Source organism: Ursus maritimus, unplaced genomic scaffold (genome assembly GCF_017311325.1).
Source record: "Ursus maritimus isolate PB19 unplaced genomic scaffold, ASM1731132v1 scaffold_24, whole genome shotgun sequence".
Taxonomy (NCBI): domain Eukaryota; kingdom Metazoa; phylum Chordata; class Mammalia; order Carnivora; family Ursidae; genus Ursus; species Ursus maritimus.
Window position 1 is genome coordinate 20,140,757 of NW_024424897.1, and position 24,741 is coordinate 20,165,497.

General features: G+C 46.5%; 2 protein-coding genes across 2 annotated transcripts in view; both read left to right on the forward strand.

The window, feature by feature from the left end:
• The window catches only part of ACLY (ATP citrate lyase), a 39,780-nt gene extending 26,048 nt beyond the window's left edge, over positions 1-13,732 (forward strand). Inside the window, exons 20-30 of the mRNA XM_040640621.1 lie at positions 784-865; positions 1,493-1,603; positions 5,476-5,603; positions 6,228-6,321; positions 8,141-8,295; positions 9,560-9,710; positions 9,902-10,045; positions 11,022-11,135; positions 11,707-11,789; positions 12,074-12,150; positions 12,747-13,732. Coding sequence (XP_040496555.1) covers positions 784-865; positions 1,493-1,603; positions 5,476-5,603; positions 6,228-6,321; positions 8,141-8,295; positions 9,560-9,710; positions 9,902-10,045; positions 11,022-11,135; positions 11,707-11,789; positions 12,074-12,150; positions 12,747-12,841 — 1,234 coding nt within the window. The 3' untranslated portion in view covers positions 12,842-13,732. The remainder of the gene's footprint in view (positions 1-783; positions 866-1,492; positions 1,604-5,475; positions 5,604-6,227; positions 6,322-8,140; positions 8,296-9,559; positions 9,711-9,901; positions 10,046-11,021; positions 11,136-11,706; positions 11,790-12,073; positions 12,151-12,746) is intronic.
• A 942-nt stretch (positions 13,733-14,674) lies between these two features.
• Positions 14,675-24,710, forward strand: KLHL11 (kelch like family member 11). Its single transcript, XM_040640622.1, has 2 exons — positions 14,675-15,404; positions 19,279-24,710. The coding sequence occupies exons 1-2, from the start codon at positions 14,860-14,862 to the stop codon at positions 20,858-20,860; spliced, it is 2,127 nt and encodes a 708-aa protein (XP_040496556.1). The 5' UTR covers positions 14,675-14,859; the 3' UTR covers positions 20,861-24,710.
• Positions 24,711-24,741: the final 31 nt, after the last annotated feature.

Below are 24,741 nucleotides of genomic sequence, written 5' to 3' on the forward strand. Positions count from 1 at the left end.
GGGCACACCACCCTCTCTCACCTTACTAGCTGGCTACAGTGGTGCTGTCATCCGAAGGCCTGCCCGGGGCTGGACAGGGCCCATCCGCAGGCTGGCAAGGGGCTTTCTTGTGGGCTTCTCCACAGGCTGCTCAGTGTCTTCAGGGCCTCGTGGCCAGCGTCCCCGAGAGTGAGCGGTTCAAGAGAGAGGCCAGACAGAAGCTGTTCTTTCTAAAACCCTGCCCCCTTTTGTTTGTTAGAAACTGATCATCAAGTCGGACCCATATGCAAGAGAGACATGAGGTTGCACCTTGTTAGAAGAATCTGCAGCCATATTTTATTTTTTTATTTTTTTATTTTTATTTTTTTTAAAGATTTTATTTATTTATTTGACAGAGATAGAGACAGCCAGCGAGAGAGGGAACACAAGCAGGGGGAGTGGGAGAGGAAGAAGCAGGCTGCCAGCGGAGGAGCCTCATGTGGGGCTCGATCCCAGAACTCCGGGATCACGCCCTGAGCTGAAGGCAGACGCCTAACCGCTGTGCCACCCAGGCGCCCCTGCAGCCATATTTTAAAACCACCGCACACGTGTTCTGTAATCATCTCTTACTGCCAGGCAAACCTCCCTTCTCCTCCTTGCCTTCCCTTGTGCTTCATTCATTACCCCCCAACACTTGAGGCATCTCTGGGCCCTCACAGGACACCCACACTCACGAGAAGCCTCTCGTGTTCCTGGTAGTTTCCTCCACCTGTACATTCCTCCCCAGGCTTCCTTGATCCCATGTGTTCTCTCTGCTCCCACCAGGTACCCTGGCTCAACATTTATGGATCACGTGTTACGTTACCAGGATACTCCAGGAGTAAAAATGATTGTGGTTCTTGGAGAGGTGAGTTTTGTTTTGTTTTGTTTATTTTATTTTTCTGACTCTAAAAGTAATGCATGATCTCCATTAAAAAAAAAAAATGCATGTGTTTTGGTTATTTATAACTTAACGTGACAGTCCCTGGTAGTCCCGCTCCCTGCGCTCTGGGGCATAGAGGCTGTCACCGTTAACACTGCCATGTTTGTTCCAGAAAAACTTCTTGCCTCTTGGTGGCACAAGACATTTTAGTAGCAATAAAGAAGCAGCTTTTCGCTGACCTTGGTCTCTTGAGCAGTGCATAGCTGGAGTAAGGAGCGCACTTTTTTTAGTTCGGGAGAGTTCTTTAACCCCATTCCTTGCTTGTGCACCTAAGCAGGTCTGATCCGAAATCATCTTATACCCTTAGATCGGGGAGGGGAGAGTCCCAGGGACTCCAGAGGTTGCCCACTCCCCCGTCACAGTTCTTCCTTGCGTCCAGTCTCAGTCTCACAGGCTGTTATTCGGCCAGAGCCCAGGCCTCTTCGTTTTCTAGCCAAGCTGTAACTCAGGACTGCTGGTGCCTCTGACCCCAGCCGGATTTGGGGGAGCTTTTCCTGCTGCAGTGGGTTCTACTAACTTGCGGGCTTTTTCTCGTTCCCTGTTCCTTGGCAGATAGGGGGCACTGAGGAATACAAGATCTGCCGGGGCATCCAGGAGGGCCGCCTCACCAAGCCCGTGGTCTGCTGGTGCATCGGGACATGTGCCACCATGTTCTCCTCTGAGGTACAGTCGGGGCAGCTCACTTCTGGACAGGGAGGCCAAGGGGGGCGTTCCAGGGGAACTGTGAGGTCATCGTCTTTAGCAGCTCGTTCCTCCGATGATCATTTATTACTTGCTGGGTTACTGCAAGGTCCAGCCGGGGCCCTGCTTTCTGGGAGGTTAAGTCCCCTGGAGGGTGGGGGGGCAGTCATCAGCAGATGAAGGCCAGAGCAAGGCTCGGAGTCCCTGCTTGGAGTCGGCGCGCCTCTGTCCGGAGGAGCTGAGATGGCTCTGCAGGGAAGGTGAGGCTTGCGCTGCATCTAAGGGATGAGAGAGGGGTTTGCTGAGCCAAAGGGAGGCAGAGAAGGGAGAGGACACGCACCAGGTGCAGAACTGGGGAGGGGCTGTAGAAGAAAGCCAGGTTTGTTCTGGACGTGAAAGTGCCCGGAGGCATACAAGGACCGCAGCCGGGACAGGCAGCCTGCTCCTGTGGGTTTGGCAAGCCAGACCGCAGCCCTGGGACTCCAACTTAGCGGACCCTCTGTCGTGAAGATGGCCTATCAGTGGTGACGAAATCGGGGAAGCAAAGACTTGTCACTGATCAGTGATCAATAGCTGGGCAGGCTCCGAGCGTGAGGCCTTGTACGGGCAGCATGCGTGCTGTGTACGGATGAAGACAAGACTGGGCCATAAGGCTTCCCGCCACAGTGCTAATCCGTACGCTGAGCCCCCACCCTTCCTGCCAGTAAGCCTGTCACCCTGTTCTTCCTCTCTGCGATGCTTGCCTTCCCCGCTGAGATTCCTGCCCACCTCACGGTGGCAATACTTGTGCAGTTGGAAAATGCACCTGTCCTTTGGACCAGCGGTTCCGTTTCTACAAATTTACTGTAGGGGTCTATGCGTGAAAATATTTCCGTGTGTATGCAAGGAAACTCATGATGTTGTAATGGCAGAAAATGGAACAACCCAAATGCAGGTCAGAAGGGGATATGTCATCACGACACAGCCATACAGTAGAAAACCCAGGGGCATCTGGGTGGCTCAGTCGGTTAAGCTTCTGCCTTCAGCTCAGGTCATGATGTCAGGGTCCTAGCATCAGGCCGCCCATTGGGCTCCAGCTCAGCGGGGAGCCTATTTCTCCTTCTTCCTCTGCCCCTCCCTGTGCTTGTGTGCGTGCTCTCTCTCAAATAAATAAATAAAATCTTTTTAAAAAGAAAAGAAAATGGCAGCTACAGGTCTTAGCAAATGCTCCATTCCATTCCCCAGTTCACCGATTCTGTGAAGCTCTTCCTGATTTCTTTCTTCTTGACTGCTCTCCCCTCCACCACAGCAGCCAAAAATAATTCCTCCCTACCCCTGCATTGTTTCTCTTAACCAGCTGTGCATTAAAGCCCTCCACCTCCCCACCCCTGCTGTGTTGGGGGACACTTCCCAACAGGGCAAGGACCTCACTCTTTCTTTCCTGGCTGGGCACCCATCATCACCCCAGAGATGGGACAAGTCCTCACAGTGTTTTCTGTCTTTCAATTAATTTTTTAAAACATTATAAAATGTCAAGCATTCACAAATGTAGTAGAGTATATACAGTGACTGCCCAGCTAATAGGTGATTTTTTATGTCTTAAGCAGGTCACATGACCTTGCAGAACTTTCTGCCCTATATAGGAGGTAAGATAGGTATGCAACAAAATCCCCACCTGTTGGCAAGCAGAGAGAGCTCCTCAGGAAAACAGAATTAAGAACTGAGCAATGGGAGTAGACACCAGAGGTGTTTGTATAGGTGACATTTTTCAGAACTGGGTTCCACAAAACACTGGTCCCGTAGCAATGGTCCTCAAAACAAAAACAAACCCAAGCAAACAGAAAGGGGAGCGTCTATAAATTATGAACATGCATAATCTATCTGCCTTTTAAAATTTTGGTTTTTGGGGACGCCTGGGTGGCTCAGTCAGTTAAGCATCTGACTCATGATTTCAGCTCAGGTCATGATCTCAGGGTCATGGGATCGAGTCCTGTGTCGGGCTCTACACTACTCAGCACAGAGTCTGCTTGTCCCTCTCTCTGCTCTTCCTCCTCCTGCCTCTCTCTCTCTCTCTCAAATAAATAAAGGGCACCTCGGTGGCTCAGCATTTTCCATGTATTTCCATGCATTTGAGTACAGAATCTCTTCTCCTTCCCACCCCATGCACCCATGCAGATTCGGTCCTATAAAGAACGCATCGGGAGCCTGTGCTTTAGAGCATGTGTTTTCAAGGGTCTCTAACCAGAGCAGCGGTTCCTGACCTTTCTGACACTTAAGGCCCCTTTTGTTATATGTAGTGGGTAAGAACACAGGGAGAGGCCACATTGCCTGGGTTCCGATGCTACGGCATCCTACCTGTGTGGCCTTGGGCAAGTTACGTTACCCCTCTGGCGTTCTGTTTCCCTTCTTGTTGGAAGTAGCCATAGCTGTTGAAAGATGAAGTGAGTCAAGTGCACAGAAAAGTGTCTGTGTGTAGTCTTACGCAAACAGGTTCGATGTTACTGCGATGACCCACCTCATGCCGCCCTGATCGGGGTTTTGTACCACATCTCATTTGGTTACCTCATTTCCCGCATTGCGTGGTCAAAGACACGGTTACCATGTAGCTCTTTCCAGAGGTTTTCTCTTCCCTGATGCTCGCTTCCCGTAGCCAGTCACCCCCGTGCCATTGGATTTAGCGTTTCTCTTACTGCACCGTCAGGTGGAAGGGGGCTGGTGCTACTTGGCTCCAGGTGATTGTTGCCATGTGGGAATATAGGCCTACAGACAATACGAGTTTGTATCTTTTAAAATTTTTATTAAGATTTATTTACTTAATAAATAAATAAATAAACTCTTTCTCTCTCCATCCCATGACCCTGAGATTATGACCTGAGCTGAAACCAGGAGTTGGACGCCCAACCGACTGAGCCACCTACAATCTGACTATTTTTTTTTTAAGATTTTATTTATTTGAGAAAGTGAGCACAAGCAAGAGCATACACAAGCAGGGGAAGAGGCAGAGGGAGGGAAAAGCTGACCCCCCGCTGAGCAGGGAGCCCGATATGGGGCTTGATCCCAGGACCCTGGGATCATGACCTGAGCCGAAGGCAGACACTTAACCGACTGAGCCACCCAGATGCCCCATACAGTCTGACTTTTTAAAAAGAAGCTAGGAGGGGTGCCTGGGTGGTTCAGTCGCTTAGGCATTTGACTCTTGATTTCGGCTCAGGTCATGATCTCAGGGTCATGGGATCGAGCCCCTTGTCTGGCTCCGCACTCAGCAGAGTCTGCTTTTGAGATTCTCTCTCTCCTCTCCTTCTGCCCTTCCCCCTGCTTGTCTCTCTCTCTCTCTCGCAAATAAATAAATCTTTTTTTAATAAATCTTTAGTAAATAAATAAATAAGCTAGACACTTGTATTTTGACATGAGATTTTTTTTTTTTTTTTAAATATTGGACCTATTTTATAAAAAGCATGTGCAGGTAATCAGACCCTGTCTGTGAGGTCAGCTCAGCCTCAGGTTGCCACCGTGTAATTTCACTTCTCACGGTGGCTCGCAACTACCTGCTGTTCTCCGTCCCACCCCCACCCCTACCCCCACCCCACCGTTGGCTCAGAGAGATGGGCCACCAGGCTTTGTGTCCTGGCTCCGGTACACAACAGCTTTGTGACCTCTGGTAAGCTCCTGAGCTTCTCGGTGCTGCAGTCCCTTCATCTCTAAGTAGAAAGTCATTTGGCATACCTGCTAAGTGCGGCTCTGTGAGGCCTGAAGTGATTCGCGCAGAGCGTTTAGCAGGGTCCCGCCTGTAATGGGTACAGACGTTCCCAGGAGCCTTTGTTCTCTCCCTCCGGGGATTAACAGGCCCAGTAAAGCCTCTCCCCTTTGCCTTCCAGGTACAGTTCGGCCATGCCGGAGCTTGCGCCAACCAGGCTTCCGAAACTGCAGTAGCCAAGAACCAGGCTTTGAAGGAGGCAGGAGTGTTTGTGCCCCCGAGCTTTGATGAACTTGGAGAAATCATCCAGTAAGTGGACGATGGGGAGGACGCCAGCCTCCCGCTCCCTTTCCAGCTCCCCCATGAGGACTGCAGCCTCTCTGACACAGAGGTGTCTGACATTCCTGGTCCCTTTTAAGTGATGAGTGCAATTGTACAGGTGGTCCGAAATCTCTTCTTTCTTTTCGCTTTTTGTTTTATTTTGTTTGTAGACACAGCAGTTACAGGCCGTTCAGACTGGTAGTAAAACATGTTCGGTTTCTGAGCGTACCTACTTGGCTGTTCTGTAAATAAGAAATGCGCACAGAAACGGTTAGAAGGTGTCACCTCTACGTGATCGATGAACAGTTATTGGATAACCCGTGTGTCTTCCCATCCCTCCCCTCTGTCCTTCCTTAGCCTCCAGATTCAGCTTTCTGTAAAGTCCCATGGGGTTGGTGGGTGGGTCTTGGCCAGACCCGGATTTCCTTCAGTTCTCAGGAATCCAGCTGGTGTGAGGCATCCCCTGGAGTAAGGCATTGCCAGGAGGGGGGGCAGAGCCAGAAAACCTGGAGTTTTGGGGTTAGATGGAGGAGCGTTCCTGGGATGGCTTCGAAGCACCCAGAAGCATGAAATCCATGGCTGTCTTCTCTCGTCCCTTCCCCCGCCTCCCAGGTCTGTGTATGAAGATCTTGTGGCCAGAGGAGTCATTGTCCCTGCTCAGGAGGTGCCGCCTCCAACCGTGCCCATGGACTACTCCTGGGCCAGGGTAGGTGCCGCCACGCCTCGCCTGTGGGTGAGGCAGACTGGGGGGCCGCTGGGGTGGGTTTTGAGTTGACCTGGCTCAAATCCCTGGAAGCCAGGCCTGCCCTACTAGTTGCGGCAACCCTACAAATCGCTGCTCTGGCCTCCAAACCATGCCCCTGAGGCTCACTCCAAGGGCATCGGAAGAAACCTTGACGATGATACTTGGACTCCAGCCCCTCCTTGTGTGCTGGAGCTTGTGAGCTTGCCCCTTCCAACCAACGGGGAAAACAAATTCAGGGCCCAAGAGGGCGAAGGGCAGCATGTCTCTCCCACGGCCACGTGGCCTGGCCTGGAAACGGGGGGCTGCAGACAGACAGCGTCCCCTAGAATTGTTTGCACTTGCTTGAAGGGGCTTCAGGGCGAAGCAGAGTGTCCGCTCTGCCTGCTCGTCTAAGCGACAGAGATGAAAAGCTAATTTTCTTAAGACCCAAGAACTCTCTGAAATCCGTTTTTAAAAGACCACTAGAAAAATGGGTAGGAAGTGACCTTTCAAGATGAAAAAATAAATGCTCAATTGTGATACCAATTTTCCCCTTTTGGGTCAACAAGGAAAAAATTCTTTGATAATATGTTGTGTCTCTGTGGGTGTAAGGACACTGGTGCGTTTGTCCACTGGTGGTGGGAGTGGAACCGGGCACAACCTTTCTGAAAGGCAGTTGGGTAATATCAGATTTAAAAGTGCTCACCCCTGGGGCGCCCGGCTGGCTCAGTCCGTGGAACATGTGACTCCTGATCTTGGGGTCGTGAGTTCAAGCCCCACATTGGGTATGGAGATTACTACCAAAAAAAAATGAGTGTTCACACCTGATGGCATAGTGATTCCGTATCTAGAAAGCTACTTCAGGGGAATGCTTATGCATTCACACAAATGTGTTCAAGATTTTTCCAGTTGAGGGTTATCAGTGGAAGAATGGCTCAGTTGTGGTTTTGTCATATGATGATGGGATACTATACAGCAGTTAAAAGGAAGGAGCTAGATCTATGTATGTGCCGACATTTGTGGAGCTCAAGTTCATTGAGTAAATAGGACATTATGGGACAGTATATCATGATTATGAAAAAATGTATGTACACAAAACAGTGTTGTATAGTCTCCATGTGTCTATATATATAAATAAAAGTAGAGAAAGAAAGGCCAGATAGATGTCCACTAAACTGACAAACATTAAGGCAGAAAGGCGTTTTTAAATTAAAATCAATAGGGCCCTTCTCCCCAGTGGTTAGTGCTGAGATTGCAGTGTGTGCTCTGGGCTTGGAACACACGTTTATTATTTTAAAATTCCAAAAAAAATTTTTTTTAAATCTTAAAGTTGATAGGGGATAATTGGAGAAATGGGCGTAGGCAGAGTTGGCAGCGACGCCCCAATCCCTTTCCCTGGGTGAAGGACATCTTGAAGGGATCCCCTGTTTCCACAGCCACATGCCTCATTACATTTTGGTGGGGGGTTGGCAGCTAAAGGTGGAGTGTTAGAAAAATTTCCCTTTGGGTTCAGTCTTGCATTTCTTAGCCAGGTGACCTTGGGTTGGTTTCTGAGCTTCATTCCCTCTCGCTAGGACATGTTTGTGAGGTGAAAACGAACCTGTGGAAGCGAACTGTGGCTGCCGTGGGCATGGCCCTCCTGTTTTCTACAATGAAAACCAGATAATAGAAGGGCTTTTGTACTTCTTTCTTGGGATGCGTTGGTCTGAGGGTTGGTACTTGGCAGTCAGAATTTAAGACCTGAGACACTGTGGTTCTGTGGTCACGTTGTGCTGCTTCCCCCTCCCCCGTCTCTGCTCAGGAGCTGGGTTTGATCCGCAAACCTGCCTCATTCATGACCAGCATCTGTGACGAGCGAGGACAGGAGCTCATCTATGCGGGCATGCCCATCACCGAGGTCTTCAAGGAGGAGATGGGCATTGGTGGGGTCCTTGGCCTCCTGTGGTTCCAGAGAAGGTGAGGTGTGCCGGACAAAAGATGGCAGGACCCCTCCATCTGTGACTCAGAGTTAAGGATTTTCCCCTGACCAGGGAGTGGGGGTGGGCAGCCTTGGGGAATATGTCCAGGATCAATCTTTATGGCCACAGATCAATTGCAAGGCCAGAGGAAAGAGATACCGGCTGTTCCTAGGTCTTCCAAGGACGGAAAGGCCAGTCTCAACTAAGAGAAGTAGAAAGCAATGACCTCATCAGGGATCTTGGATCAGCCCCTGTTCTTGCTGCTCTTAAAGAAATGAGACAGAGTAAATGCAGGCCTCTTGAGAGAGAGGTCTGGATGGCCCTGGTAGCTCAAAGAGTGCAGGCCTGGCGGCACAAAAAATTGGTTTCTCTGCAATTCCCAAACTTAGCCTTCCCCTGGGACTGTCAGCAGGGCAAGGGGGCCAGTGAGTACTGATTCACAGAGCCCTGGTTTGGGGTGGCACTGGGCAGAAGGCCAGGTGGAAGTCTTGTTTTGTGTCATGCCCTCAGCTACAGAGATGGATCTTGGTCCTGCTTTAGGCCCCTCTTACGACGGATTGACAGGTCGTAACACCTGAGCGGTGTTTCCCTGTCTGCTCTTGTATCCCCATGTTTCCAGATTTGCTCTTAATCATCAGTTGTGGGGTTGAACCCTGCAGGAGACCTGGGGCCTCCTACATGGAGAAGGGGACAGGAGTCTCACTTCTCCCTCCGGCACATAGAGGGAAGCCACAAATACAGGTTACATTCTCTTGCAGCAACTCATGCTGAAAGCCATTGTCTAAAGAAGAGATTTTCCAACCCTGGTGGCTAACAGTTTTAAAAGCAGTATTTGCAGAGCGCCTGGGTGGTTCAGTTGGTTAAGCCTCTGCCTTCAGCTCAGGTCATGGTCCTGGGGTCCTGGGATCAAGCCTGGTATTGGGCTACCTGCTCAGCGAGGAGTCTGCTTCTCCCTCTCCCCCCCGCCCCTCCCCCATGCTCGTGCTTATGCACTCTCTCAAATGAATTTTTAAAACTCTTTAAAAGCAGTATTTGCTATCAGCAAGTTAGGAGCTGCTCAAGCATCAGGAGGTTTTGCTGTGGGACTGCTTGATACAGTATTAGACGTGGGTTGTGAACTTGCTGCCCTTCTTGAACATGAGTGCCTTATTGAGGGAAATGGGAGCAAGTAGGAGCTTGGCTCTTCAGGTCAGCATAGCTCCTGTTCGGCTGCTCGCCTCTGTTCTGACCCTCCTCTTAGTGCCCCTTTCCTCCCACTCCAGGTTGCCCAAGTATGCCTGCCAGTTCATTGAGATGTGCCTGATGGTGACGGCAGATCACGGGCCAGCTGTGTCTGGGGCTCACAACACCATCATCTGCGCTCGGGCTGGGAAGGACCTGGTTTCCAGCCTCACCTCGGGGCTGCTCACTATTGTGAGTACTTGCATCCTGGGAGGTGAGGACTGCAGGGGACACATGGCTTTGGCAACATGCCCTCAGCTGCCACAGGGTCCTAGAAGGAGCCTTGGAGTGTAGAACCCCGTGACAAGGCAGTTTGGGGCATGCCAGATTGGACTGCAAAGCTGAAGGAGGCTCTTCCCAACATGGGCTTGCTTGTCCTACAGGGGGACCGGTTTGGGGGTGCCCTGGATGCTGCTGCCAAGATGTTCAGCAAAGCCTTTGACAGTGGTATTATCCCCATGGAGTTTGTGAACAAGATGAAGAAGGAAGGAAAGCTGATCATGGGCATCGGTCACCGAGTGAAATCAGTAAGTTGCGGCCCTCCTTAAGGACCCATCGGCAGGTGGAGGCAGGTGGGTGGTGACAAGACAGCACTGTTCTAGCTGGGAACACCCAGGCTTCTGACTCTTAACCTGCAAGGCTTTGGCTGTGTTGACAGATGTCAAAGATAAGGCAGCTATTTTTCCCTTTTAATACAGAATGCCCTTAAATAGCTTTACATTAGTGTTAGTTCTGAGAAACATTCCCTCCAGGCTTTGCAGCCACAGTGACCTCCTCCCTTAGCAAAGAGACACTCTGGGTCAGTATGGACTCCAGAAAGGGAGGAACCCAAAAGCCTGAGTGTGGCAGACCAGGTCTGACATACTCTCCGGAAGAGGCTCTGTGCTATGGACTGGAGCAGTGCTGTCTGCTTGGGGGCCGGCGGTGGCAGAGGTCACTGTAGTACTGGGCGTTGGCTGGTGCCTGAACCACCTCCCTGCCCCGCTGACCAATTCTTGCTTAGCATGGGTCTCTTAGCGGGTGGTGCAGCCTCACGCATGACAGGTCCAGGGCTTTCCTGAAAATTTCAGGGGTGCTCTGGTGCCCCACACCAATAAGTCCTTGCCAGTTTGAAAAGAAAGAACTCTGTTGAGCTTTGTTACAGTTGGAGGAGGCTGCTGAACTAGCGGGCAGCTGGTTAGTGGCCAGAACCTAAGACTTTTGGTTGGAGAGGAGGTGAGCCCCGGCCCTGCTGCTTCAGCCGAGGCCCATGGCCTGTGGCGAGTGCAGTTAACATCTCCAGGTCTCAGTTCCTTGTTGGTGACATAAAGACTTTGGAAACCTTAAGTCCCACAGCAGTGTCATCATCTGTGCTGCATGGGATCAGACACGTGGATCAGGTCCCGGAAACACATCTCCCGGATATGACGCATACATTTGTGTCCGTCTGTGGCAGGAGCGCAAACGTGTCTCTTAATAGTGATGTTAGGGTAGGTTCCTCTGTAACTTTGGGTCACTTTCTAGATAAACAACCCAGACATGCGAGTGCAGATCCTCAAAGATTACGTCAAACAGCACTTCCCCGCCACCCCTCTGCTTGACTATGCGCTGGAGGTCGAGAAGATTACCACCTCGAAGGTAAAGGAGAAAATGGCCCTAATTCCCACATCATGGCTTGTGGGTGCATTATTTGGGGGAAAACAAGAGCCAGCCCACATTTTGACTGTGCAGCCAAAATCAAACCAGGTTTTCTGGGAAATTCTGTTTCTGTTGCACTGCTAAGTTCAACAGATACATCTCCCGTGTCAACTAGGAATTGGGTCCTCTGCTAGACATTGGGAGTTGAACTTTCCTAACCAGCTGGGATATTTTGGTGGGAGGTTTGTAAATTATGGTCAGACTTTGTAGTTAGGGGGGGCGCCTGGGTGGCACAGCGGTTAAGCGTCTGCCTTCGGCTCAGGGCATGATCCTGGCGTTATGGGATCGAGCCCCACATCAGGCTCTTCCGCTATGAGCCTGCTTCTTCCTCTCCCACTCCTCCTGGTTGTGTTCCCTCTCTCGCTGGCTGTCTCTATCTCTGTCGAATAAATAAATAAAATCTTTAAAAAAAAAAAAAAAGAATTTGTAGTTAGGTTAGTAGTAGTAACTGTGGAAAATTATAAAGAAAAAATGAGAAATAATAAGTGCTTTGAATTTTTTACCTTCCCAGAAACCAAATCTGATCCTGAACGTCGACGGTTTCATCGGAGTTGCGTTTGTAGACATGCTTAGAAACTGTGGGTCCTTTACCCGGTGAGCTCTGTGACCACTTTCTTCTTAACAATTACTGATACTTGTTGTTACCTTCCAGTGCTAAAAGCAGTGCGTGCTCATTACAGAGGATTTAGAAAATAGGGAGAGGTTTAAAGAGAACAAAAATAATCTCTACTCTACTCTTAACCACCCAGAGCACCCTTTCTCTACTTTGAAACCAAAGAGAGCTCGCTTCTCGTTTGAGGGCAGAAGTTGTACCGTTTCTGGGGAGGAGGGCAGTCACGTGAGCCGTTTTAAAACCACAGGTTGATTTTGTGTTGCAGGGAGGAAGCTGATGAATATATTGACATTGGAGCCCTCAATGGCATCTTTGTGCTGGGAAGGAGTATGGGCTTCATTGGTGAGTTGGAAGTTGTTGCTGTGATTAAGAATTCAGTTTGGGGGCGTCTGGGTGGCTCAGTGGTTAAGCATCTGCCTTCGGCTCAGGTCATGATCCGAGGGTCCTGGATCAAGCCCTGCATCGGGCTCCCCGCTCAGCACAAAGTCTGCTTCTCCCTCTCCCTCTGCCGCTCCCCACCACTCGTGCTCGCACGCACACGCGCTCTCACTCTCAAATAAATAAAATCTTAAAAAAAAAAAATTCTTTTTGGTTTGGTTTCCCCGGATGGTTCAGCTATAACACTTACCTATGTGGCAAGTTTCTACATGTCACATTATCTTCATCATTGTTCCTAATCCTTCCTTTTTACTTTAATTTCCCCCTTTATCTTTGTTCCTTTGTTCTTGGAAATGACTGACCGCCAGCCCAGGAAAACAGAATGAAATCTAACAGTTGCCTTTCACCCAGGCTGCCATCTACCTAAGCAGTGGATCTAGATTTACTTCCTCAGTTTTTTTGTATTAGAACGATTTCTCATCCTTATCCTCTCCCCCTCGCCAAACTTTTAACAGACTCACCAACTCTTAATAAAAAGATGCCTTTGCTCCATATTTCAGGACACTATCTCGATCAGAAGAGGCTGAAGCAGGGGCTGTATCGTCACCCGTGGGATGATATTTCATATGTTCTTCCGGAACACATGAGCATGTAATGAGCCAGGAACCCCGCCGCAGTAAAGTGAAGACAAGCACTCCTCCCCTGGGAAACAAACAGCGTGCAGACAGCTGGCACGGGAGCTTGCTCTAGGATGGGCCTGGAATGTAAACAGCCACGGGTGTACAGGCACCGAAGACAGCCCCAGGCTAACACTGTTCAGTCCACACAAAGAAGCTTAGTATTTTTTTTTATAAGCATAGAAATAAAAACCAAGCCAATAAATTGTGACATTTGCTCTGGTACCTGCTGTATTTATTATATGGAAGCATCTAAGCACTGTAAGGATAGTGTTTTTCCTCATTGTAGGGTGTTATGATGTTGCTTTCTTTTTTCCATTAGTTAAAAAAAATTTTTTTTCCCCTCCTGGAGGAAGGGAATGAAACTTTTAAGACCTCAAGACACTATCAATTGAAAGCATCCCTAATGTCTTATTTTTCCACTTCCCTTTCTTCCTCGTATAACCCGAAGAGCATTGTGTTCATCTGATTTTTTAAAAGATCTTTTTATGTGTTATGTGTTTAGGGTTTGTTTGGTATCTCACTGAAATGTTGTATGTTGCAGACCAAACTCTGCTTATGTCAGGGGGATGGGACCATTGCATCCTTAGCCATTGTCACAAAATACGTGGAGTGGTAATTTAAAATGTAAAGTTGTAACATACATATGTTTAAAACAAATGCAAAGCGAAAAGCTGTGAAATGTCCCGTGTCTTTCGTTCTCTGCATTTATGCAACTGATTTATCAGTGTGTTACTGACGTGTGGGTTCAAGGACTCGTCTCTAGCCAGTTTGCATCTGTAATCCTCCAAGATTCTGGCAGCTGCCACCTCAGTCTCTTCTCTGTATTATCAGTTTGGTTTCAATAAACTATCCAGTAACAAGACACACTACTGTCTCATGTCCTCCATATCCTTTCCTCTGTATTTCTTTGAACTATACTTACGGTTTTACTACATGTCATTTTTTTAAATGTTCATCCACCTCTTCACACACAGAGAGAGAGAGAGAGAGAGAGAGAAAGAACTAATCAAAACACTAGCTTCAAAGAAAACCCCCTAAGGGGGCTTCTGGCTGGCTCAGTCAGTGGAGCTTGCGACTCTGTCTCAGGGTTGTGAGTTTGCGGCCCACCTTGGGCGTAAAGATTAAAAAAGTGAACAAATAAAATTTAAAAACAAACAAAACCCCTATGTTCACCCCTATATCTGTACCTCTCCCTTTCTCAGTGAAGAGGAACCAAAGCTCTGCCCAGATACTCAAGCCAAAGAGAGTCCTTTCCTCCACTTCTCTCTGGTTGCCACCTCCTATGCATGTACCCTTTCATTATCCCTCTGATCCATCCATATCTAGTCTAACTAGTGCCCCTAATGCCACTTTTTCATTATTTCTAGAGCCACCAGTGATATTTTAAAACACTAATAGAGCCACTCCCTTGCTTAATCCCCCGAAGTGGCTTCTATTCATCTTTTTAAAGAACGGAACAGTAACTATGGTTCCAGCACTACGTTAAGACACAATAATCTCATTTAATCCTCACAGCGATCTCCCAAAATAGATATTATCCCATTTTTAGAACATAAATTGGTTCAGAGATACTAAGTAACTTGCTCACCCTCATCTGCTTAGCTGGGTTTCAGTCTCAAGCCTTTTCTCTTTTTTAATGTTTACTCCAAATTAATTTTAAATCTTAAAGTCCACTGTTGCCGCCCGAGGCACTAACAATGGGTTGATGGTCCAGGGTGGCTTTTGGTACAAAATGACCACGAAGAGCATGCCACTCTAAGGGGAAGGAGACAAGCCAACCTCCCACTGAGACGGGTGTAGGACTTCTGGGGAAGCTTCACCGTTAAGCCCTCTCCAAGGTGGAACTGCTCCGAGCGGGCGCGGCCGCGCGTGCGCACACCAGCGGCGCCCGGCTCCGCCCCGCGCCCACTATTTATTCCCAGAATCCCTCTGTGTCGCACCAGAACGGCTGGATCGTTCCGAGGCTGTGGAGGTCGGGCGCGGCGGCGTCAAGATGGCGGCGGCGGCGGTGGCGGCGGCAGCGGCGGCGGCAGCGGCCGCATCTCTTCAGGTGCTGGAGATGGAGAGCATGGAGACGGCCGCCGCCGGCTCGGCAGGGCTGGCCGCCGAAGTCCGAGGCAGCGGCACGGTGGACTTCGGGTCTGGGCCCGGCATATCTGCAATGGAGGCGAGCGGGGGCGATCCGGGCCCGGAGGCCGAGGATTTCGAGTGCAGCTCTCACTGTTCGGAGCTGTCTTGGAGGCAGAACGAGCAGCGGCGCCAGGGCCTCTTCTGCGACATTACCTTGTGCTTCGGCGGCGCGGGAGGCCGCGAGTTCCGGGCCCACCGCTCGGTGCTGGCCGCCGCCACCGAGTACTTCACGCCCCTACTCTCGGGTCAGTTCTCGGAGTCCCGCTCGGGCCGGGTGGAGATGCGCAAGTGGAGCTCCGAGCCTGGGCCCGAGCCCGACACGGTGGAAGCCGTTATCGAATACATGTACACCGGGCGCATCCGCGTCAGCACGGGCAGCGTGCACGAGGTGCTGGAGTTGGCCGACAGGTAGGCGGGATGCGGAGGGCCGCGCGCCGGGCGGTGGAGATGCTCGCCCACCGAGGGCCACTTCCAGGGAGGGGGCGGCGGCGGCGGGGAGGCAATGCCTAGGGGTGCGACCGGAGGGAGCCCCGAGGAAATGCATTTGTTTGATACTTATTGAGCTCCTGCTGTGTGCTGTGGGGCAGCCACTGCACTGGGTACTGAGGTTGCAGCCGGCGGGTCTGACGAGGGCGCCCTGCTGTTAGGGAGCTCAGATTCCAGGTGGAGGGACAAAAGGCAGTGAAAAAGAAAGTCTGCGTGTAATCAGTGCTGTGTTGACATTTAAAAAGGATGAAAGGATAGTGATTGGATAGAGGAAAGACCTTTCTGAGGAGGTGACATTTAAACCGACCTCCAAACGGCAAGAAAGACCTACCGTGCAAAGATGGGAAATGAACATTCCGAGCAGATAGCGCAAAGGTCTTCTGGCAGGACCCCATTGGCTTAAAGAACTAAAGGAGATACCCAGTGGAGCTGGATCTCGTAGGTGAAGGGTGTGTGAAATGCATTGAAATAAGGAGTTTGATTTTTTTTTTTTTAACTGAGCGATGGGAAGCTGGGTGAAGGAAGTCTCTTGATGTAATTATTTTAAAAGCCGATTCTGCTACTGTGAGAAATGGACTGTAAAGGGTAGGAATGGATGCTTCAGAGAATGGTTAGGAGACAGGTGAATGCCATTTTTAGAGATATGGAGGAGTCTGTTTTGGCAGTACTGTGTTACAGGTACATTATTTTAACAAATACCTATTGAGTGCCTGTTATGCATCAGATCAGACACTGGGTCCTGAGGTGCTGGGAATTCAGTGGTGAACAAAACAAAGTCCCTTTCCTCCTTGCACTTACTTTGGTAAATGGACAATAAATAAGTAGACCAGCATGTCAGATGATTGTTACAGCTTTGATGAAAAATACGGCATGGTAAGGGCAGATAGAAAGTGCTGGTGGAGAGGAACTGTGTTTTTTAATTGAGTACGTAGAGAATGCCTAATGAAGAAGACATTTTGCAAAGAACCAAAGGAGATGAGGTAAAGAGTGTTTCAGGTAGGGAACACAGGTGGAAAGGCCGGGAGGCGGAGCTTATCTGGATGTTAGAGAATAGCAGGAGGCCAGTGTGGATGGATCAGATGGATGCAGGTGGAGACGGGTGGGAGAGGCCCCTCAGGGCGGTGCTGGGGATGGATCTAGTTTCCATGGAGCTTGGATTCCCAAGGGCTTGCAGCCTGTGGAAGGAACTCTTACTCTGAATGAGTGTGAGATGGGAAGGTTTGGGGGCAAAGGAATGATGCAGTCTGATTTGAAGAATTTTGCTTTGGGGGCAGAGGAACAATGCAGTCTGATGTGAGGAATCTGCTGTGTTGAGAAAAGGATGGCGCTCCTGGGGCAGAAGCAAAGAGATTAGGAGGTTGGAATGGTGGTAGAGGCTTGGATCGAAGAAAAGTAAAGGTGATTAGCACTTCAATTCTAGATATGTTTTGAAGGTAGAGGAGACGAATTTACTGGTGGGTTTGATGAAGAGTATAAGGGAAAAGACTGCTAGTTTTTTGATCCAAGCAATTGGAAAGATAGGGTTATTTATTTATTAAGACGTGGAAGAGTGTAGGAAAGCAAGTTTGGGAGGAAGATGAGGAGTTTGGTTTTGGTCCAGGGAATGTCTGAGGAGGCAGTTGGATATAAGAACATTGGGAGCTAGAGACTGGGAGGAATATGGCATATAGATGGTAATTAAAGCCATGGGACTGGATGAAATTACTTAGGGAGAGAGTGTAGACAGAGAAGGGGCAGGATTGAGCCCTGGGGTTCCAAAATGTTAAGAAACCAGCAGAGGAGATGGGTCTCTCAGGGTGTAGAGGAGAGAGTGTGGAGGAGGGAGTAGCCTTAGCATGTCAACTCTGTCAACCATAATAGATTGTTGGATTTGGCAATAATAGAGGTCCTCGATGGCATTAACAAGAGCCGTTTAAGTCTTCCTATAAAGAGGGGCAGAATGATGACACACATGGAAATGTTTGGGGAAGAGTCAGGGAGGTCTTTTTCCCCCCTCTAAGATAGGAGATACTAGAGCTTGTTTGTGTACTGGGGGGAAAAAAAGGAATCAGTGGAAGAGGAGAAATTGATGTTACAGAAGTGGGGGAATAATTGCAGGAGCAAAGTCCTTAAAACCAAGAAGGGGATAGAATCTGTATTTAAAATGGAGAAGTTGGACTGGGAGGACAGAGTATAGGATAGAGCTGTGGGCAGATTGGGCGGTGGAGAGATGGAGTTTCTGCCTGATTGCTTCTGTTTTCTCAAAGCCCAAGGTTGGGTCATTCATTAGAGGGTGAAGAAGGATGGGGGCAGGTATAGATTTGAGAGAGGGAAGTTTGTTGAATGAAAATGGGTAGAGAAGGGTCATTGCAATCACTCAAGCCATGTTTATGTCTGTCGTGTGGGCTTATTTTTCAGATTTGCCCCTGCTTTATAGGGAAGTTGGAGGTAAGGAGAGAATGCCCCAGGCAATTTACTTAAAACTTTTAACTTCTCTCCATCTGTCAGCTGCTTTAGCAGCTGCCTGGTGTTAGACACTGTTCTAAGTGCCTTGCAACTATCACATCTAATCTTACCCATCAGCTCTGAGAAAAACATCCCTTTCCCTGCCACCCATATACTGTCTGTTGATCATACCTTCCTTCAAGGGTACTTACAAGGAAATAATAGGAAGTGTCCAGCACACTGCCCAGCACATGGCAAATGCCTAGTATATATATGTTGTTTTCATAGAGCAGTGTTTCAAACACCCTCTCCAAGGGAATATGTGTCAGTGAATTTAGGTGGGCAGACAACTTCTAGTCAGCTACATGCCAAACCACTTACATATGTTTGTTGTTGTTGTTTGAGTTTGCTTTAATGAGAACCCAGCTCAGGCCGCACCCTCCCTGCCGCACCACCCCCTGCCCCCATCATCCGCTGCCCAAGGAGAAAACTGGTAAAGAGATTAAAACCTCTGACACGAGGCTTCCACTGCTGTTCCTTCTGATATTTGAGCAGACATAGCTTCCCAGGAGCCACAGTTCCTGTACCATCTACTCAAGGCTTAATAAAGTCTCTTCCCTGAGACCCTGCCTCATTGAAGAAAAGGCTGGTGATTGACAGGGGTTTAGGACAGGAATGGCATAGACAAGTTGGGATTGGGATTTGCCTTTGCTAATAAAAATAAAGTGTGGGACTGTTGTATTTTATTTTTTTCATTAAGTTTTTTATTTTAATTAAAGTATAGTTAACATACAGTGTTATGTTAGTTTCAAGTGTACAACACAGTAATTCAGCGATTCTATACATTACCCAGTGCTCACCATGATAAGTGCACTGCTCAGTCCACATCACCCATTTCATCCTCCCCCGTCTCCTTTGTAACCATCAGTTCTCTAAGAGTCTCTTTCTTGGTTTGTCTCTCTCTCTCTCTCTCTTTTTTTTTTCCTTTGCACGTTTGTTTTGTTTCTTAAGCTCCACATATGAGTGAAATCATATGTGTCTTTCTCTATTATACTTTATTAAAGGATATGTTCCAGGAAACCTTACACTATGAAGAACTCTCCATTGTTTGTGTGTTGTATGTATCATGTATAATTATACATAAACTATATAATACAAATAATTTAAAATATAGCCTATATAAAGATGACTTTATGCTTTTAAATATACTTTTCAGCATAATCCTTTTTAATTTGGGGGGATTTGCCTTTTTTTCAGATGTTGGGCATAAAGTGAGATGAAGCTTACCATTTTAATTTGTATAATTCAGATGTTCTTAAAATGCAACCACAAAAAATATGCACATTTGAAAATTTCTTTTTCTTGATTTTAGGTTCCTTTTAATTCGTTTAAAAGAATTTTGTGGAGAATTTCTCAAGAAAAAACTTCATCTCTCTAATTGTGTGGCCATTCATAGCTTAGCTCACATGTATACCTTGAGCCAACTTGCTCTGAAAGCTGCCGATATGATACGGAGAAATTTCCACAAAGTAATTCAGGATGAAGAATTTTATACTTTACCTTTCCATCTCATTCGAGACTGGCTGTCGGACTTGGAAATTACAGTGGATTCCGAAGAGGTTCTCTTTGAAACAGTTTTGAAGTGGGTTCAGAGAAATGCTGAAGAGAGAGAAAGATACTTTGAAGAACTTTTTAAATTGCTCAGATTGTCCCAGATGAAACCTACTTACCTTACTCGGCATGTCAAACCAGAGAGGCTGGTGGCCAATAATGAAGTTTGCGTCAAGTTAGTGGCCGATGCAGTAGAGAGGCATGCTCTGAGGGCTGAAAACATACAGTCTGGCACCTTCCAGCATCCCGCCTCTCATGTCTCATTATTACCTCGCTATGGGCAAAACATGGACGTGATCATGGTTATTGGAGGTGTGTCAGAAGGAGGGGATTATTTAAGTGAATGTGTGGGATATTTTGTCGATGAAGACAGATGGGTAAACCTGCCCCATATTCATAATCACCTTGATGGACATGCTGTTGCAGTAACAGAGTCCTACGTGTATGTTGCTGGATCAATGGAACCAGGGTTTGCTAAAACTGTGGAAAGATACAACCCAAACTTGAATACGTGGGAACATGTTTGTAGTCTGATGACAAGGAAGCATTCTTTTGGGTTAACAGAAGTCAAAGGGAAGCTCTACAGCATTGGAGGACATGGCAACTTTAGTCCTGGCTTTAAAGACGTGACTGTTTATAATCCTGAGCTTGATAAATGGCACAACTTGGAATCGGCACCAAAGATTCTTCGAGATGTCAAAGCGCTAGCCATTGAAGACCGATTTGTGTACATCGCTGCCCGCACTCCTGTGGACCGGGACACAGAAGACGGATTAAAGGCTGTAATTACGTGCTATGATACGGAGACTCGACAGTGGCAAGATGTGGAATCTTTGCCACTTATTGACAATTACTGCTTTTTCCAAATGTCTGTGGTCAATTCAAACTTTTATCAGACAGCATCATGCTGTCCTAAGAGTTACTCTTTAGAAAATGAAGAGGCAGTAAGAAAAATTGCCAGCCAAGTTTCCGATGAGATCCTTGAAAGCTTACCTCCAGAAGTCCTAAGCATCGAAGGAGCAGCCATCTGCTATTACAAAGATGACGTTTTCATTATTGGCGGCTGGAAAAACAGTGACGATATTGACAAACAGTATCGGAAAGAAGCCTACCGATACTGTGCTGAAAGAAAGCGGTGGATGCTTCTTCCTCCCATGCCACAGCCGCGTTGTAGAGCCACTGCTTGCCACGTAAGAATCCCATACCGGTACTTGCATGGCACACAGAGATACCCTATGCCTCAAAACTTAATGTGGCAGAAGGACCGGATCAGACAGATGCAAGAAATACATCGGCACGCCCTAAACATGCGACGAGTGCCGAGCTCTCAGATTGAATGCTAGGTTCCCTAACAGGTGCAGCTTAAAACAGTTGTACCTGTTTCGTGAGGCTGCGGATACCCAGACTGTTACTTGAAAAAGTATGTCGATAACTTATTTTCTACCTAAACTGATTATTGCCCCATATAAAGGAAATATAGTTAAAAAACTGAAGAATGGGAGAGTCGTTTTAATACGTGGTGATTTTGTTGGTTTGTAGTCTTTTTCTGTCTGGTTTGTGTGGATGTGCTGGCTGACTGAGATCTTACTAATGGCACGTGGAAAAACCAGGGATAGCCACTTGGCTGTTTTTCTGCCAACAGGTTAAAACTCCTTTGTCTTAGGGACTTACTGTTTTGAACATGCTTTAAGCAACAGTTTACGTGCACATTTACGTTGATATTCCTTTTGATTTTTTCCTGAATGGCCGGTTTTGGAAAGGGCAGGATTTATGCACTGAGCCCTCGTCTGCAGGAGGTTTGTGCAATCGTGAGACTGAGATTTGAAGGGAAAAGCACAATATTTCAGCAAGAGGATTTCAGAATAATTGCATTGATATTTTGTTGTATGTGTTTATCTAGAAATTCTGTTTCGTTTCTAGAAGAGATGACTGATGAGAAATTTGCGATTGGCTCATTATTTTTTGAATTATTTCATTTCTTCAGCAACTATTACAGACTTGGAGCCGTCGTTCTGAGGGGACGGTAGTTGACAAGGGTATTGATCTTTAGCTGATTGATGTACTACAGAGGAGGTTATATATGTGAAATTCGTTTCTCTAAGAAGAATAGTATTGTTAGTGTAGACTGAGCAGTCAAAGGCATTAAAACACTTAAACACTCCTTTCCGGAGTTGCAGGCTTATTTGAGGATGAATTACTAAGTGTGAATAACGCCTATGACAATCGACACTCAATGCCTTCGATTGTAAATTTTGCCCTAATGTATATTGTATAGCATCCTCATTCCTTTCTAAAAGAAACTTTTCAAAATGGGAAGGAAGTGACAATTTAGAGAAATGTTGCTAAAGAGAAGCCTTATTGTTTCTCAGTCCTGGTGGTTCTATTTTATCCAGTTGCCCTAGACTTTTATTGGAACTTTGAGCCTAGAATACCAAATTTAGGTACACAATTATGGCTCTTAAAAACGTGTTGCTTTAGTTACCTTTTATTTTATTCATTCTTTTGATTCTCTAACACACTCCCAAGGTTTTTACGAATTAGCATTCAGTTAGCTTAGTTTCTTCTTTCTTTCAGAATGTCTGTCTCCTTAGACATTCCAGAATACTGTTCTAGAAGTTGAATTCCAAGTGCAGTGATTATTTTTTCCCCTAGTCCATTATAATTAACCTCCTTATTGTATCAAACATCAAAAGAGAAAAAGCACAACCAGAAATTTGGGCTCTCAGTTTGCTGCAAGACTATTAGTATTTAGCCCTTGGACTCTATACCAAGAACTTCCCTGAAATTTCTCAATTAGTATCCCTGCCTAGGACAAAGTTTGTCAATAAATGTGTTGGAAATCTGCTTTAAAACCATTTCATTTAGATTGGGGTGGGTGGGGGTAGTAAACTTCAAGTCCTGTTTTTGTATGAGGATTTATTATCCTATGCCACCTTTACCATTTTATCAATTTCCATTTGTAGTTATTTTGAAAAAAGCCATTTCTGAGAAGTGCTAGTTCTGAGTTGAGAGAGGTCTATGCAAGTGAGACAGAAAAGCTCACTGAGTGCTGTTCTCTCTGATAGACCCTGCTAGCTAAGTTCCTTTTCTTGGTGGTGGTGAAATAATTCAGTAGCTCACTACAATGTTTCTCTCTAGAACGTGTGATGTATGGTTTTTGAATCTTATCTCAGAGTTGTCGTCTGAGACCATTGTTACCAAGTTATTTTGGGGGGTGGTCTTTTTTCACGTGATGTGACAAGTTCTACCTCCTCTAAGATTTAGATATAATCTGGTTTTGAAAACTTGATTGAAACTGTTGTTTTTTTTAACTTAGCAGGCAGCCTAGGCCATGGCTGAAAAGAAGGGGTAAGTCCTTCCTTGCATGATGTGTGCAGGTTTTCCTGACGACTGAATTTCTAATTTTCATATTTGAATTCACATGTGTGACTTCACATCAATAACTCGTGTTTCTGAAATATCCTAACTAACTTGTTAATAAGGAAGGAAACCAGATTTGCTTAAATCTGTTCAAGGCTGACATTCTGAAATCTAAACTGGAAATAACTTCCAGAGTATTTAGAAAGGTTCTGACTATGATAACCAGCCTAAAATGGCTCTTTGGGAAAGAAATTGCCTTTTTGATGAAAACTTAAAGAATGTGTTTGGTAATTTAAGCAGTTAAAAATATAGCTTTAAAAAGGACAGCTTAACATGTATTCAAGCAGACCTTTCGTTCTTGTTGTTGCTGTTGTTGTTTTGTGGAAGGAAAAGAGCGGAATTGATTATACCAAAAACTAACACCTACACATAATTTTGAGTGCTACTTGTATCTTAGAGTGGATATCCCTTAACTATACCTACCCCACCATGGCTTTAAAAAACAAATCTGTGGCATCTCTTGAGAATGTCAGTCATGAGCTTACAGTTTAAGTAATCCCACTTGCAGTTGTTTGCATGGTTAGTCGTGTGTATCTTGAAATCCAGCTTTGCTTTTGCTGTGCCAGTTCGGAGAGATTTTGCTTAAAAATCTCAATTCATTGACATCAGTTTTGTTCTGATCACTTAGTTTTATATAGTATTGTTGGGACCAAAAACTTTTAAAATACTGACTTTTATATATATATATATATATATAGAACAGAGGTTTGAAGCTGGAAAGATAGTGTTTATCAAAGATTTGTGTGCTTTTGTTTTTTAAACTCTTCCGGCTGCTGGTAAGGCAGTTCCTAGGGCACACTGTTTTCTTCTTTGTTTCTTGACTAGTGTAGCATGTGGTATGTTTAACTACTTCATTCTCTGCTTCGTAATTCTAATAAGACACTTCTGTAGGTAGACAAGTAAGCTAAATTGTATTATTTTAGTTACTTGGCCTAATCAAGCGTAACTAAAGGGACTTTTTTGTACTTTCATCAAATTAAGCTTAAATAAAAAGGATATGTTGGCCACACTTCCTGTCTTTTGAAAGTCCACAGAATTATGAAGCAAGTTCTCTGCCTCCACTAGAAAAATAGGGTATTTATAGTTGCCATTTAACTGTAGAATATATGAGAAACAGTTCAGTCTCTCCTTTAATTGTCAAAATTTTGGCACGGTCTATCACTCCAGTTTGTCACTTTCTTGAGAATAGTCCATTTTTGTTGCTGTTATAATGCCTACATTATAACGTGTTCTGGTCATTAGAGACAAAACAGCTCATAGTTGAGTAATACAATAATAGTAACATAATGTAGTAGTCCTCTTGCTTCAAGGAATTTAACTAGATAGCCAAATAACGGCTTTGTCGATGACCTTGGTAGGGCGTTTTGTCCTACTCTCCGAGCACCACTATGAATGCCTGACGTTGAAGCACATACAGTAGAGCGCTTGTTGTTAACCTCACCCTCCTGCATAACGCACTTGTGAAAAATTAAGCTTGCTAGATGTTTGAAGATTAGGATCCATGTGCTAGGGCTCATTGAGTTATTTGTAAAATACATGCTTAGTTCAAGTCGATACACAGTGCGTTTTTGGGGCTATCAGTATCCAAGCCCCTACTCTACTGAGAGCATAATCTCGGCTCTCCCCCTTTAAGTCAGAGGAGATGTAGAATTTAGGACGCTTTGAGACATTACATTGTAAAATAGCTTGTTTTATGTCCCTAAAGCTATCTTGTTCTGTGTCGAAGCTATTAATTGTCTCGATGTAAGTTTTAAATAAACATATTTCTTTAGAGCTGGTTTGCACTGTGTGATTTTTCTTTTAA

Excerpts from the sequence above, each read along its gene's own strand:
- KLHL11 (XM_040640622.1), top strand. The coding sequence starts at position 14,860 with ATGGCGGCGGCGGCGGTGGCGGCGGCAGCGGCGGCGGCAGCGGCCGCA. Across the intron at positions 15,405-19,278 it reads GTGCTGGAGTTGGCCGACAG|GTTCCTTTTAATTCGTTTAA; the intron begins GTAGGCGGGATG and ends TCTTGATTTTAG.